The sequence below is a fragment of the Orbicella franksi genome, chromosome 6 (assembly GCF_964199315.1).
Source record: "Orbicella franksi chromosome 6, jaOrbFran1.1, whole genome shotgun sequence".
NCBI classification, from domain to species: domain Eukaryota; kingdom Metazoa; phylum Cnidaria; class Anthozoa; order Scleractinia; family Merulinidae; genus Orbicella; species Orbicella franksi.
Genome location: NC_138150.1, coordinates 2215601 through 2231993, shown reverse-complemented (window position 1 = coordinate 2231993; position 16393 = coordinate 2215601). Strand labels below are relative to the sequence as shown.

Below are 16393 nucleotides of genomic sequence, written 5' to 3'. Positions count from 1 at the left end.
GCCTCAGTTAAACATTTGATTACAAACATACTCTAATTGCATGCTTATTTCAGATGCGATATTCCGCAAACAAACAGCCACTTCCTGCTTGAAAATGGTGTTTATTGATTCACAACATAGTTAATAGAGGAAATGGTTAAAACTAGCCGGTAAACATCAAAGCAGCAGACAAACAGGCTAGGATTTATGTTGGAAGGTCCTTGACCTTGCACATCTTTTGTTTTATCCTCATTGACTATACATGAATTACAGCTAATTACATAATCGCAATACTTCTGTTGGTTAGTTGTATTAACAGACAACCATCTTTTGTATTTTTCCAGGTTTTGTGCAGGGTCAACCCCCAAAATAGCCAACAATAACATACAACAAAGAACTTTGCCAGGTCACAAAACCATTCCCTTTATATTGACTCCTTTCAGAAACAGAAAAACATTTCCTGTCAATGTTTCACAATCATTTGCGCCATATTTGAAGCCCTCTTTACCCGAAAGATCCAGCTTTTAAGAAAATGAACGATTTGGTCATTTGCAGCCAAAATTAAGTCACAGACGAAGCTAATCAAGTGGAAAAAGCATAAAACTTTACTTTATTGATAAGTTAAACTCTAGCCGCCCACTTTACGGCCGCACCCTTTGAAACTCGAACTAAGCTTAAGAGCTTTTTAATTTTTATATCCAACGTTAAGTAGATTTTTTTGAAAATAGAAAACTTTGGGCATAACACTTAACCTTCATCTTTGTTAATTTCTCCCCCGCATGGCTGTTTCATAGGTAATGCGCCTTTCTGCATTTCATGTATTAGACCCCATTAAAAATCATTGAAAAAATCATCGAATTTAACTGGCAAAAACATAAAAATTGTCCCGGATCCTTCTATTTTCAGCCCACTTTACCCAATCCTTTTGAAATAGTCGAGGTCCTGATGGTGTGGGGGCGTAAAGCTTCAGTGAAGTTTGAAGGATTCAAGGCTAGGTAAGGATCGGTTCAGTCTCAAAAGAGACCACTTAAAGGAAATTGAAGTCATGTCGCGACATGACTATAATTTCAGGCCTTATAGCAAGCATTTATGCTTAAGCTATTTTCACTCATAGTAACTTTACATTTAATCAACCTGTCGTTTTGCATCTCTTTAAAATAAGTATAAAAGTACCTTGGTTATCGTCGAAACGAAGTGACATTCTTTGCCGACGAAAGAGGAATAAACTTTCAACAAAGACAGAACATGAAGCTGGTAAAGTTCGCGTTGTGTTTGGCAATACTGGTGAGCAATTGTATCTTTAATTTACTATTAATTTGTATGATGCAGACTGGATAAATGACTGTGATTGGTCAAGAGCCATGACTTACCAGCGCATTTATCAATTTGACTTCGATTTTCCCGACAGTTTTTGAGAAACGAGGCATAGCCCAGTTTGACTAGGTCAACCCTATTCAGAGCGGGCTTTTTTTGGTCTTCTGGGATCGGGAGGGTCTTGTTAGTGTGTCGCCATGTAAATCTTAGAGTATCAAGGATATAACAATTAAACTTGGAGGATTTATAGCAGGTCCAAAAGATTTCTTTTGAGCTCTCCGTAGCATTATGACGCCATTATTTCCAAAAAGCCGGAATCATGTACCACAATCTTGGCTCTCACGATCCCTTACAAAACATCACGAAACCACCGAAACGCCTTGAGAAATAGAAAGCTAAAAGCATCTAAAATACTGAAAGTTACGGCAAAAGTTCAATTTTTTTTCATTTAAAACAGAAAAATTAATTTGTAAAACATGCCTGTCAAAATACTACGAGTATAGGTAACCAAATTATTTCGAGTCAAATTTGGAAGAAATAAGCACATGTAAATCTCTCAGGGACTGAGAATATTGCACGAACATTTAAAGCAACGCAGAAATTCACTGCAACGTGGACAAATTCTTAGTAGTCTACTAAGCCCGCCCCCCTCCCCATCCAAAAAAATCCAAATTTACTCTATCGTGTTTATTTCTCAGATTGCTTTGACAAAGAACGGATATTCGACAGACCCAACGTGGAAAACGCTTTCAGATCCAGACGACAATGCAGATGAAGATGCTGGAGGTAGTCTGCATGTTAAATCAGCAACATTGCGGGCTAGTGCTCAGGCTTTTCTGACCAAGAGGCGCACAACAGGAGAAAGAATGCGTTATGACGTCAGGTCGCTCCATCATTGCGTGAAAGAAGTGCAAGTTTACCCTGGCAATGGTAATCAACTCTACGAGCACTATATATGCCATACTCACAGCACACTATGCGCGGACCATGGATACCTTAAGAACAGATGTGAGCCTAGTGGCTATATTTACATTCCTGCTCTGAAAAAGACTGTTACATCAGGTTGTAAGTGTAAGGCTGATTGATGAGGGTGGGTACTGACGTTGAAGCGAGAAAAACATCAACATCATCATCTTTTATTTGCCAGTCAGTAAATAATAATGACAATAATAACGAGGAGTATTTATTGTGACAAAAACTAGAGCTAAGCTTTACAAAATGCTATAATATTTACATAATTTGATGTCTGTTAAACCTGTAAAACATGTTTCCGTATCTAATCATAATAAATAAATAATAATAATAATAATAATAATAATAATAGTAATAAAAACAACAACAAGAACTTTAATTTAGTAAAATCTCCGCAGGAAACCTATTTACAAATCTTCACACATTCCACTATCGTAGACTAAAATTTTGATGAAAATAAAAATATCATGAGATCCTAAAATACTAATTCACAAGCTCATGCCATCATCGAATTTCTAAAATTAGAGGACACACGCCCGATTAGCGTTTAAACGGCAGACTTTCATTACAACAACAACAACAATAATAATAATAATGAGAAGAACAATAATAATAATAATAACAATAACAACAACAATAAGAAGAACAACAACAACAACAACAACAACAATAATAATAACAATAATAATAATAATTTTCTAAAAATTAATAATCCAACACGTTTAATATACAAAATAATATACAGAAGATAACCCGTTAAAATGTTCATGGTTCCTTAGATCGGCGGAAATCCGGGACAAAAGAATAATAATAATAATAATAATAATAATAATAAAATACTAAAGTCTTGATAGTTCCTTATCGATTTCAAAGGCCCTACTAATCCTAGATGTGCAGAATATTAAAAGTTGTAATCCAAAAATAATAATAATAATAATAATAATAATAACTATTAGGCTTACAGCGGAGGCCACCTTAGTTGTTAATATGGTGTAAATTTAAATTTTATGCATGTCTTATCAACCATTATTTCATTTTATAATATAGATAGGACCCTGTGCGCGCTCTGATTGGTCGAAAACCCATGTTTTATCACAGTATAAAACATAGAAAAAGCGTGTTTTATTCTTTTTCGCCATATTACCTCTATATCATTAAGCAAATGAAGAAGACTAAGCCGTGTATTACACTGAGATAAAACACTCCGGATATTTGAGAACACTCGAGACATGTAGAAAAGTCGCTCGCCTACGGCTCGTGTTTTCTACATTTCCCTCGTGTTCTCAAACGCCCGTCGTGTTTTATCTCAGTGTAATACACGGCTTAGGCTTCTTTACTTGTTAAAAAAATGTAATGATTTTTTCCTTAGCTGGAGAAGCGTGTTGAACTAGTTATGGACACTGGAAGAGAATTCCAAATTTTAGGGCCTTGTTTGAGTATTGTGAAGATGCCCTTTGGAAGCAACGAACTACAACAATAGTAGAAGTGATATCAAAAATTTCAATATTATGTTAAATAAAAACGACTTTTAAAACGGAACCTCCCTTTTTTGTCCATTTCCATCGACACGACTTGACATCAACTGTGGTGAAACAAGAAATATGACTGAGACATTTTAAAATCGTGAAAATAGATTATTCTGCATAGTCTAATTCCTGTACGCGATCTTGGGATCATAATTTTTAAGACCGGACTTTCGTGCTTTGTTTCAACTTCTGGAGTCAGAACACTCGATCAGCTCTTGCCGCATAATTTATGCTTATATTCTATCACAAGCAGTGTTTTTAATAGGAAAGGTAGAATCTTTGATAGAAAAGATGATACTCAGTGCTGAAAATGGTTACTCAGTATGTTTTTTTTTTTTCGGATGGCATGAATTATATATATTATACGTAGACGCGCGTAGATATGGAATATCTCTTCGAGTGTTCCACTCGATATATACAAAGCAGATATATACAAAGTTAAACACGAGCAACCATGTATTATTATGTTTATTGTATAAACATACTGATAACGTAACGACGATTTTTACGATTTTCCGAAGATTTGCGACCACTTTCCAAAGATTCTCCAAAAATTGTCCGCAGGCCACACGAAAGTTTCCAAACATTTTCCTAAAATTTCCGAAGATAACCAAAGATTACCGAAGATTGTTGAGGAAGATCGGAAGATTTTTCGATCACACACAAACAAACATAACTACAGTTTAAGGGTCAAACATGATATCAGTAAAGTCATCAATATCTTCACTAGTGAGGATATGGAGAATACGCCACCCAAGTCCTGGATGTGGTTTCGTATGAATTTTATGAGAGCTGTTTTAAACAATAGAGCACTTTTCCCGTGTTTACATAGCCAGTAAGAACAAAGAGGGTTGGGAGAATACGAGACAGTTATACAAACCCGAGACGTAGTCGAGGGTTTGCATAACTTTCAAGAATTCTCCCAGTGTTTAGAGTGTTTAGACGAGGCCATGTAAAAATAGAAAAAGTGCTCTATTGCTTTTATGAAATAATTCTCAAAAGTACGCGCGAATCTGAAACGTCACAACCGTGTTTACATACTCTCATCTAAACACACCTATGGACCAATGAGAGCACGCGTAGTAGCTCAGTCATTTTATAATTTCCAGTAAAACACTTGTGTTTATATCATGAAATCATATCTGCGTCACCCCAAATTGAAACTTGTCCACAATGAGACAGTTAGTCACATGGCAGCTAAGAAGCTAAGGATGCGTTCTTTTCTGGTAATATGGTCAGTAATCCAAGATCATTCGGATCATGGTGCATCAAAGGAACTGATGAATCCACTCTGGTCACGGATTCATCGGTTCCTTAGCCAGCTGTGATGCGTGGTGGGACCACAGGTGCGCCACGTTCCCTAAAGCCTGGTTTTCACTAGCGATGCAAGCACAAGCGCTAGCAATAGGGATGACCCAAGTGAAAACGAAATTCGACGCAAACATAAGCACAAGCAAAATCATCCGAACGTTCCGAGCTGTTTAGGCGCGAGGCAATCTGGATCCAGTGTTTTACCTGGCCAAACGTAGCTACGCGTGGTAAATATCCTTGTGCTTGTGTTATGCCTGTGCGGTATTTCGTCTTCACTTGTTGCAGCGCAAACGCAAGCATACGCGCAAGCACAAGAAAAAGGAAAAATTTTGATCCTTGTGCTTGTGCTTGTGCTTACTTATGCCTGCGTCAAGGCCGTTTTCACGGTGAAATAGGAATTGCTGTGTTTGCGCTTTTGATTGCGTCGTTAGTGAAAACCAGGCTTAATCAAAGCCACTGTTCCGTTGTGGACTGGATCCAGCGCACTCAGGAATCCTGGCGTCCAGTCCCCAGATCAATCTGATCTGTCGGTTTTGTGTTTCGTGAGCGTTACGCTCCGTCGAAGCGTCTACGAATTTCTATGACCTTTCTCGCACTCCAATCTCCCTTTTGTGAAGAAAGCAGAGCAGTGTTTTCTTAAGCTGAAATACGTTTGGTCTTGTAACATTTTTCAACCGAAACAAGGTATATATGTTGGACTGCAGCTTGCAGCGACAAAGTATTCAAAATTAATTTCTCCTCTTGGCAATCCAAACTAGGACTGGGAAAACTAATTTTCTGGTTGAAATGAAATCATACAAGATGACGGTAGACTGGAAATAAAACAAACTTTCTCTTTAATGACTTTTTTAATTAAAGAGACATTATCCTAGGATGTTAATATAACTAACACTTGTCTGGTTGACCCTATAAATAAAGTCATTATTATTTTATTATTAAATATTTCTTTATTATAAATAACAATCGTACTCTAAGAACTGAAGTGCTGACCGTGAAGCTAGACTCTCTCTGTCAAGCACTTCTCGTCTTTTCCCGCCAATAGCATAAAATACTGTATAAATACTGTTTGATCAAAATAATATATCTATAATATAACATTAGTTTCTTACTATAAATAATAAAAGCAATGAAGATAAACACTGTTAAACCTCAGACTTTTGGCAACTTACGACCTTCAAAGTCTAACCTGCCGACTGATTTTATAATTTTGTTAGTTTTGAAGTGATTTAGGATTTAGTGCTGCCTCAATATCAAAGATTGAGAGAGAACTAGGTATCAATGTAATTGACTGACCCGCAGACGGACCCCACAGCAGACTGGAAAGCTGCAATGAAAACTACCGCTCAAATGATTTCTTACGAGAATTTCCGCAAAGCTCTACTTTGTGGTCAATTTGACTTAAGACAGTTTCTTTCTACATCGTTTTATTCCTTACTAAATTCATTAAAGTCGGTTGTCGAAACAAAGAGTATACCTGGGTGCCTTACCTGAAAAACTGCTTCACCAAAATCGACAATTACCCAGGCAGATTCAATTTAACAGTGTTGACCCTCGCTGTCTTTGTGTTGTTAAAACAATGTCAGAGAAGCTCAGCTTCAGAATACGTTATAAATATCGTTAAAAACTAATATATTGCTATAAATAATGTTTTCAGCTCAAATATCTCTGTGTTCCAGACGCAGTGTACGTTACGATCATGATGCATTTCACACAGCGCATGAGCATTTTCTCGGATATACTCTTATCTGATTGGCCCCGTTTGCTAGGCGGACGCTGACTGTCTCGTGATCCGAACCCACACATTTTCTCATGCCGTACTTTGATATGGAACTTCCACAACCGGTAAGCGAAACTTGCATACAAATGGGGAACTGTCTGACTACGCCGCTGTCCAGCTGGACCGTCTGGGAGGTGCCATTGTAACACGGGCCTACGTGAGACCTCTTCTGTCTCAAAACAGGTCTCGCTTCCTTCGCTTGGATCATGTTACCTGAACTGAACTGAAACTGTACTGCTTCAAGGCTTGATGAATTTGGTTCTGATAATCTAAGGACATCAGCTGGATTCTCTTCTCGTTCAGTTGTCCTCTCATTTGTCTCATTCAAGATCGTGTTTAATTCTTCCTCAGCTAAATCAAGCATTCTTTCAATGTTGTAGTTGCTGGTTGATATGATAGCTCGGCCATTTCCATGGTGAAGAAAAACAGCGAGAATTACTGCAATAACCTGCGAGCCGAAAAACAACACTTTGAGATTAACTGTTTATTAATTGCAAAGAAAGATCAACATCTAACCTCTTAGAAGATCAATACACTGTTAAATAGGCACGTGACGAGAATAAAGAAAATCATCAAGTAAATAAAACTAATTGAGTTTTCTATCGACAAATTCTTAGAACTATCATTAGAAGAAATCTGTAGCAACCTGTAAAGAGAACTGATGCTCTAAGACCTGGTACCCAACAGTTGATTTATCATGATTTTTGAGATCATCGCGTTTCTTTACTTTTACAACATTTTGACTGAGAAACTAAAAGAGGAGAAATTAAGACAATTTTGTAGTTGACGAAGTACTAAAATATTGTCCAGATCTGAATCGATAAAGATACACAACCAAGTCATTTCAGTCATCAACAACCAAGACTTCTTCTTACCTTAATAATCTCCATGACCTATTTCTTTTGATTCTGTGGCTTTTCGCTAACTTGTATATATGTTGTCTGTTGTTATGTAAGGACTTGTTCTGATATCCAGAAAACTAACTATCCCCTTAAATACAATTTTCAGAGTTCCTGATTTGGAGTTTTATTAAATAATTAGAAAGGGAAACAAACATTACTTCATCCGCCAGTTTTCTTCTCTTCATCCTGAATGTTTCTGTACGGCCTCACTGACACAGTAACTGATACCTCACATTATTACAGTGTTTGCGATGTTCTTGCTGAGAAGTCCTGTCAGCATGTGATTCCCTTAGGATCCGGTAGTAAACTAAAAATACACGATATTCGAGGGCCAATGAAATTGCTCAATTTTGGTATATACGAGGAACTACTACTGAACGAGGATATTTTAAGTTCAATCGGGCACCCAGCCAAAGTCTTAAATAGTTTGACTTCTGAGGATGTGTTAACTTAACACATTTACCAAATCATCCGATTATTTTGTGCGATAATCATATCTCTGCTTCCGCTGTTTTATTATATCCTTTTGACGAAAAGAAAAAAAAAAACATTTTTTAACCTTTTCCTGCCGAGATATTTTTTCTCTTTTTCTACTGGATTACATAGTTATTAATGCACTCCAAATCTTAATTACCTTAAAATTTTATTTACTTAGCATGTTAAGAATCGTTCCTCAACAAGCGAAATTCTGATGCCGTGAATAATTACATGAGAGTATTAATCCTCGTACCGTGAAATCATGGCGGTGCACTAAATCACATTTGATACTGGAATCGCATAGGTTGAAGAATTTATCATAACAACCAGAAAAATTAAATAACACATTTTTTCTTTTAATTGCAAAAGTTAGTATATTTCACAAATGCCCTTGGTAGCAGTTTTCGAAACTGTTAACCAACCAAAAACAGAAACAAACTTCCGTAAGTCTTAAATATCAAAATATGATTTTCAGGTCAAATATTCTGATGCGATATACGATTTCAAATTTAGCTTAGAACGTGACAGCTCGATGAAAGGAACTCATTCTAAATTACACTTCTGTATTTTCATTTCAATTATTATCTGATGTTTTCAATTATTCCATGAATAGTCCAGCTCTTAAAAGAGATTATAAATATGTTTTTCATTTATTTAGGGGAAAATCAGTCCAGGACATTCAAGACCAGTCATTTTCGTGAATTTGCATTCTACAACAAAATTGTTACTAACACTGGAGCAACTGCACACTGCTAGCCGGCTACTCGCTATCTATAACAGAATAGATACTGAGTATTGCAGCCAATAAGAGAATAGCATTCGTGATGGAATGCTAGGAAATGTATACAAAAACAAAATTGCTTCTGATCCCCGGTAACAAATTTTGAAACGCAGCAATCAATTCAGAAATGACTAGGACTTTAAAAAAAAAAAAAAATTAATTAGCTATCACGTTATAACAAACTCCGTATTGTAATAGGAATCAAGATAAATCTGGGAATCAACTTATTCGTGCAAAAAAAAAAAATCAAACCCGGAAAAAAACATTCAGAAATTGTCTTTTAAATTACAGCTTTTGGTATTAAACAATGCCCTATGGAAATGATATGGTCATAATCACGTAACATCTACTGAACAAGCGCAAGTGGAATAATCGTTTCATAAGAAACAACCACGAAACTGACTCCGGTTAAATCTTGCTAACTTCATTTTGGAGAAAAAGATCCCAAGGCGAGTTTACGGATCTCGTTAAATGATACGTTCTTGAGAAAATTGCATTATTGTGGTCAGGTCGGGTTAGCTGAGATCTGGTTACTCAGTCATGTAATAACTTAATTATTGAATGACATCTTGACTGCTTTTAACCACTGCATAAGAGTAACCCTAAGAACATGACTCTGCATACGAGCCTAGTTGCCCATCGAGCCGGCGCTTATCTTCAGTTTCTGTAGCACGAAGCGACAAGGAGTATTTCTATTTGCCCTCCCCCCCCCCCTCCCCTCCGCCTCCCTGGATGGGATGCAAACCCATCGTAGGGTTACCCCCATCATTAAATCACCCGTGTGGAGAGCACTGTAAATCTGTGAGAGTAAAGTGTCCTGCCCAAAAACACAACACAATGTTCCTGGCCAGGGCTCGAACCGGGACCGCTCGATCCAGAGGCGGGCTCACTATCCATGAGGTAACCGATGAGGCCACCGCGCCTCCACACGCAGACGCAGTAATGAAAATCACTAGCTTAGTGTAAATCTTTAATCGCTTGACTTTCCATATCATTACCAACGCATATTTGGCGGATATGACTAACGCTTGCTATAATGCATGAAATATTTTCACGCACACGCGATCGGTCTAAACGCGTCACGTGACTGAATGTGCTCCACTGAGGAATTATCTAGTGATTTCCCAAATCCCGCTTGTTGTGAAAAATATTTGAAAGATAATAAATTCCGTAGCCCCCTTTGAAAATAAGCTGGGATATTTGTCCCTGTCTGGACAGTTTCATGTTCCTCGAAGTTCACAGTATTCCTCGAGCGAACTTGTCACAAACAGAATTGGTTTAACTAAAGAATACTTTATTGATTCAATGTAACGAATTCTTTGAATTTAGACATGATATTACCCCGCAAAAAGCAAAAAGGTTGGACTTGTCAGTCCGACGTTTTGCTTTATTGAATTACGTGTATGAAAACAGGCATCTGTGAAATTACTTTCTCATCAAATATTGGCTAAATCGGACCGAGAAAGTCGCAATGGGCGTTTGAATTAGTCAACTTAGCCTATGGTCCCACAAATTGAATTTTCCCATTTCGGTTTTACGAAAATAATTTATTAGCTACATAAGTTCATTTTACAAAATGTGTTTCATCTGGATGAACTGAAATTCAAACACAGAAGTCAGACTATCTTCGTCAACTCTTTCTGCATTGTAGTTCATTTTACATCAGTATAAAATACTGTACAAATTACTCTTTTAAAGAGAAATAATGTAACATTAATTAGTATGTAATACATAACTTTACAGCTATTCTAATATAAATACAAAAAAGAAACACTGTTAAACCTACCGATTCCCGAAATGTGGTAATTTCCAAATTCAAACTTGCTTGATTGATTAGAATCTATCTTTAAGGTAAAGATGTTGTGGGTTCTTCTGTAGATTGAAAACTGGGCCGGATTTAAAATACCTCGGATAAAAACTTTGCTTAGAGATGATTAAATTCCGAGTATTACTAAATTCATTGAAGTATAAAAAATTCATAAAAAATGATTCGAAGTATACCAGAGCGTCAGAGCGAGAACATCTTCGGGTCAAAAACCACATTCACCCTAGCACAATTAACAGCGTTTACTTTGTTAAAACAATATACTAGAGAAGCCCAGCTCCAACTGTATCTAATAATTTTCTAATAAATATCCTTAAATACTCTTAAACTGTTACAGTTATAAATAAATAAATGTTTGCCAGTCAATAATATAAATATCCCTGTTTTCCTAACGCAGTGTGAATTTACAATCATGATGCATTTCAGGGAGCGCACGAGCATTTTGTCGGAATTACCACATCGTCCTGTGAATAAGCTACATAATGTGACGGCACACATTTCCTCTTGTTGTTGTTGTTTGCCATCGAACTAGAACAAGCGGTAAATTGCGCAACCTTCCTACACTCAGGGTACGCTATGGTGATATTAGCATGCGTCAGGTGTATCGTCTTGAGGGTGTCAGTGTAGCATTCAGGCTCGTCAGGAAGAGACCTCTTGTGTCTCCAAACAGGATTGGCTTCCATCGGTAAGATCACGTTACCAGAACCCTTGTTAGCAGATTCACCGCTGACATAATCACTGAACTGAGACTGTACTGTTTCGTGGCTTGATGAATCTTGTTCTGATAATCTAAGGACATCAGCTGGATTCTCTTCTCGTTCAGTTGGATTCTCATTTGTCTCATTCAAGACCGTGTTTAATTCTTCCTCAGCTAAATCAAGCATTCTTTCAATGTTGTCGCTGCTGGTTGTTGTGATAGCTCGGCCATTTCCATGGTGAAGAAAAACAGCGAGAATAACTGCAATAACCTGCGAGCCGAAAACCAACACAGTGAGATTAACTGTTTACTAATTATCAAGAAAGATCGACATCTAGCCTCTCCTTGCAAGATCAATACACTGTTAAGTAGTCAAGTGATGAGAATAACGAAAATGGTCAAGATAATGGAATGCAGTTGATCGAACACCAAATTCTCAGAATCGGAACTCGTATTTGTTGAAATCTATGGCAACATGTGAGGAGAAGTGATATTTTTAAACCTGGGACTCTGAAGCACTTAGTTAACTTTAAATTAAGTAACGATCCTTGCAGGCAAAGCTGTCAAATATTGTCCAATACATCCAGTTTAAATTAGCTACTTGTTCCTTTTTAGTTCATGAAAATTAAGTCTCTTTTAGATTGCCATTGAATTCGAAAAATTAAGTGGACATATGGAATACCTTCGAAAACACTTGCAGGGTTATCGCGACAGCCATAGCGCCTTCTTACCTTAATAATCTCCATGATTTACAATTTTTTGAGGGCTTGTGGCTTTCTACCAAAGTCAAAAGGTGTTCAGTTCTCAGCTTGTGAGAAGGTAAGAAGTAATGATGTTGAGAAATTAAACGGTCGCCTTAAATATCTTTTTCAGCGCGCCTGATTTGGTGTTGCAGTAAATAGTTCAAGAGGGAAACTACCAAGTATTTCTTCCAGAATTACTTCATCGGTCAAATTTACACCGCTATATGACGTTTCATCCTTGTTCATGCTAGTTTGTGGTCAGTTCCGCTGTTAAAGTAGAATTCTTTTCGTTGCAATAAAATTTGTAATGTTGAAGCTGTGTAACGCTTTTAACACTTACTTCCTGTAACTCCATATCAATTCAGTTAACGAAAAAATATAATTCTCATGGGAAAAATAAAATTCTGGACCATTTAGTCGTTACTGCATCACTGAAGATATTTTCGGCAGAATCACACGAAAAATTCTTAGAAAATTGTTCCTTTTACAGAATTATCTAGTGATCTTTATACTCATTGAATAAACTTTGTTTTGAAAATGTATGGTTGCATCGCTTCCTTCCTTCATTTCTCTACGTTACAAGCGGTAATGTCAGTTTGTTAACGTCCATATCACATATTTTTCCTATTTTGTTGCCTATTCGTGTAACGCCCAAAAAATTCTGCGAATCTCGACCATAATATTAGCATGTTACCTTGAATTCTGTTTTGCAGGATATTTTTCACTGTGGGAGGAGAGTTGATCTGAATTCCAGTCTAAAGTTTTAATAGTCTTTTTTCATAGTTCTGAGTTTTAGCAAAGCAACACATAAAACAACAATCACATTTGCCCAAACTACAATGCTGTAAGTATGAATGAAAAAAATCCAAAAAGAACCTTTATAGATTAAAATCTCGATCCATAAATCCAATGTCTTACAGGAAGTATTGATTATAGGCCCTATTAGACTCACCCCGGAAAAATTATGCGATATAAGGATCAAATTTCCTGTTTTCATTTCATTTTGTGATGTCAAAGCTGTTTCTCCAACGTCATTGAGTGTAGTTTTCGAAAGCGTGAATCATCCCTAAACGAGCAAAAATGGAGCCTTGGCAAAAAGTAAACTTCCCCAAGGACACAAATATCAAAATATGTCAGTTAGGTCATATAAGCTGAAGCGATCATCAGCCCAGCTTGTGGGAAAGAGTTTAACATAACGTCGCAATCTCGATAACAGGAACTAGTTCAAAATTATTTTTTCCGTCTTCAGGAGTTTAAAGTGATTGTTCAATTTTAATATTCCTAAAAGTACCTTGAGATAAAACCCTGGTTTATTTAGTGGCCCAGCTCGAGCGCATGAAAGTGACATTGTACCTGGTTATGTCGCTTTTGTCGATTTTTCAGCTACAGTGATTACAACAAACGATCGTAGGTAATGAAACCAATTTGTTTAAAGCTTAAGGTTGAATAATCGTAATCTAAGATTGAACAAATGTGTCAAATCTATATCAAAATATCAGTGGGTTCGAAAAGGTATCAAATATAGCTTGAGGTCAACTAGAGCTGTAACCGCATGAAAATGAAACAGCAATATTCTTCTGAATGCATTTATTTTAATATGAAAACTGTGACGCCCTTTCAGCTCGCCTTGCAGGCTCCGTTCCAGTGTACTTGCCATAAAACAAAGGTTTACCGCTCGGCTGTTTTTTTCCCGCCAAAGCGTTGCGTGACACTTCCGGTTGAAAGTTAAACCGGAGGCGCCCTGCCCTTTCATACTTCCGGAATTAAGTCGTCCCAATTTTAGTGACCATTGCGTGCTGTGAGTATATGTTTTCGTTCCTTTGGTCCACGAAGTAAGTTCTTGTGCAACGGAAAAGTAGAAAATTGACAGAAAAAATTATGAGGAATTCTTAGCTAGAAGGCTTACTCAAACTGACGCTTTGTTGTTGTGGGACGGTGTAGTACTTCTAGTTTTTCCTTGTTTCCATACATGGACTGTGAAACCACGCTGTAGCGGAAGAGTCGCGTAAAGCCTCAATTATGATCTCAAATTTCGACAGGAAGAAATTCCAATGGAGGCCTTTGCCATCACTGCCGTGTATTTGACGCGGAAGGAAATCAAACCTCAACAAAGCCCAGTTTTACACAGGGGTCCTTTGTGTACATATTTAAATTACATGCCCACGTAACGAAACATTATGGTGATTTTGGAGTGATTCAGTTGTGCGTGTCTGTGAAGTGACTATTTGTGGTGTACATCCCTCAAAACAACTGATCCTCTAACTAATTGATGATCTTCTGTATTCTACTCACTTATGTGTTTTATATTGGAAGGAGAAAACAAACGTTTATCACCCTTGGAGGTTTATCAAAGAAAAAAAAGTGGAGAAACCTAACTCAGTGTGTGACACATCGCTATACTTAGCTCATAAGAAAGGGATAGTAACTATTTCTTTACTCCTGTTCCTGGTATAGAAGAAGCAATGGCAGCCTAATGAAACCGGTGTTTTCTGTCGAATATTTTTCTTATGGATAAAAATTCAGAGGAGCGGTCACACGGTATTTTGAGTTATTTTTGCCACGTACAAAATTACCTTTAACTTGAAGGAAACCTGAAAGTAATTGTTTATTGAGATAGAAAAAAAACACCAAAGATTTAATAATAAACCATAAAGGAACAAGAATGGTTAAGGATGGGGAAGATAAACACGGATTACAAATGACGAACTTGAAAAATTTATGCTAAACTATTCAAGATTTGCAAACCGTGACGTAGCTTCTTTAAGTGACTAGTAACTAAGCTTCTTATCCCTGCCCACTGAATTATTTTTAAGTAATGACGAATCGAAGAATCAAAACGTTTACGCTCATTTACATACAAGAGAATTTCCCTTGTGAAAGCGACTAACTGTGCTGCCGCTTTTTATTTTTGTAATTTTGATGTTATGACATAACACTATGACCGGACGGTTTTCTACGCCAGAAGCATTTTTTCAATATTCATACTTTTCTCACAGACTTCTTCAAATGGACACATTTCATGTAAAACGAGAACAAAGGCTATTTGAAAGAATGCGTTTTATGTAAAAATAAGTACAAAGAGTACTGAAGTGACGATTTTAGTAATGAAAAGTAGGTGTAACTGACACATTACTTACTTACAGTCCCAACGTTATACCACATACACTGAAATCTTTGGGCATAATTATATTTTTACATAAGGGACATCAAAATGACTGGACACAGATGTAAAAAAGGGATAGCACAGGACAGAGGAGAATGGAGAAATATCGTTGGTGGCTTATGCTCAGGGAGGAGTAACGTTCCAAAGTAAGAAAGCACAGCTTTGCATACGGAGTCTGAGTGTTTTCCATATCCTCAATGCAAACGTTGCAAACTCTTCACCATGCTTGCTGTACCAAATATTACATTATGTCGTGCAATTCTTCACTGAGCAGTGAACATGTTTTCAGTGAACATTACGAACAAATCGCATTGTAATGTAACTAGCAGGAACAACATAATTTATGTACAATATAATTTATGCCGTTATGTGTCAAAAGCACCTGACATTGCTTGAACGTTAAATGTGGTTGTTAGCCTGAATCATATCGATAGGCGCCACTTGACAACACCTTACTGCGTCTGCGTCTAGTCAACATCAACATTCCTCGACAACTCATACAATAATTCAATTATTATTATACGACTTAGGAAAAATCATAGAAAAACGCCTCCCACTATTCACCGCTACGGAATTCAAATATTTTCAACCTACTGTGCAAACAGTAGGTTGAAGGTGAAGACAAACGGCAAAAGCGAAAAAGTTTAATTTTTGCCGTTTGCCGTAAACATCATGCTTAACTTCTGACGTCATTTAATGAGATGACGAAATTTTTCTACGAAATAAAGTCAGCAAGATCAAACGAGACAGTTTCGTAATCGTTTTTTTAACAAAACGATTATTTACTTGTGATTGTTCAGCAGATATTACATAGCAGTTATGCAACGCTTTAGAGTGGTATATCATGGAATATCACACGAGTCACTTGTATTTTCTTGGTAGGAAATGGCCAACACGATCAGTTAAGGTTACATTTTCGTCCTCAG

General features: G+C 37.0%; 2 protein-coding genes across 2 annotated transcripts; one reads left to right on the top strand and one right to left on the bottom strand.

Moving 5' to 3' along the window:
• The first annotated feature begins 472 nt into the window (after positions 1–472).
• On the top strand, positions 473–4256 carry LOC145489925 (uncharacterized). The gene is made up of 2 exons (XM_081469011.1): positions 473–1263; positions 1992–4256. The coding sequence occupies exons 1-2, from the start codon at positions 1225–1227 to the stop codon at positions 2376–2378; spliced, it is 426 nt and encodes a 141-aa protein (XP_081325137.1). The 5' UTR covers positions 473–1224; the 3' UTR covers positions 2379–4256.
• Positions 4257–11286: 7030 nt separating this feature from the next.
• On the bottom strand, positions 11287–12307 carry LOC145489493 (uncharacterized). Its single transcript, XM_081468475.1, has 2 exons — positions 12293–12307; positions 11287–11832 (listed from the first exon to the last, which is right to left on the bottom strand). The coding sequence occupies exons 1-2, from the start codon at positions 12305–12307 to the stop codon at positions 11287–11289; spliced, it is 561 nt and encodes a 186-aa protein (XP_081324601.1).
• Between the last annotated feature and the right edge of the window lie 4086 nt (positions 12308–16393).

Bases quoted from the DNA above. Each gene is read 5' to 3' on its own strand.
- LOC145489925 (XM_081469011.1), top strand. From the start codon at position 1,225: ATGAAGCTGGTAAAGTTCGCGTTGTGTTTGGCAATACTG. The intron at 1,264-1,991 runs GTGAGCAATTGT...TTTATTTCTCAG, and splicing joins CGTTGTGTTTGGCAATACTG to ATTGCTTTGACAAAGAACGG.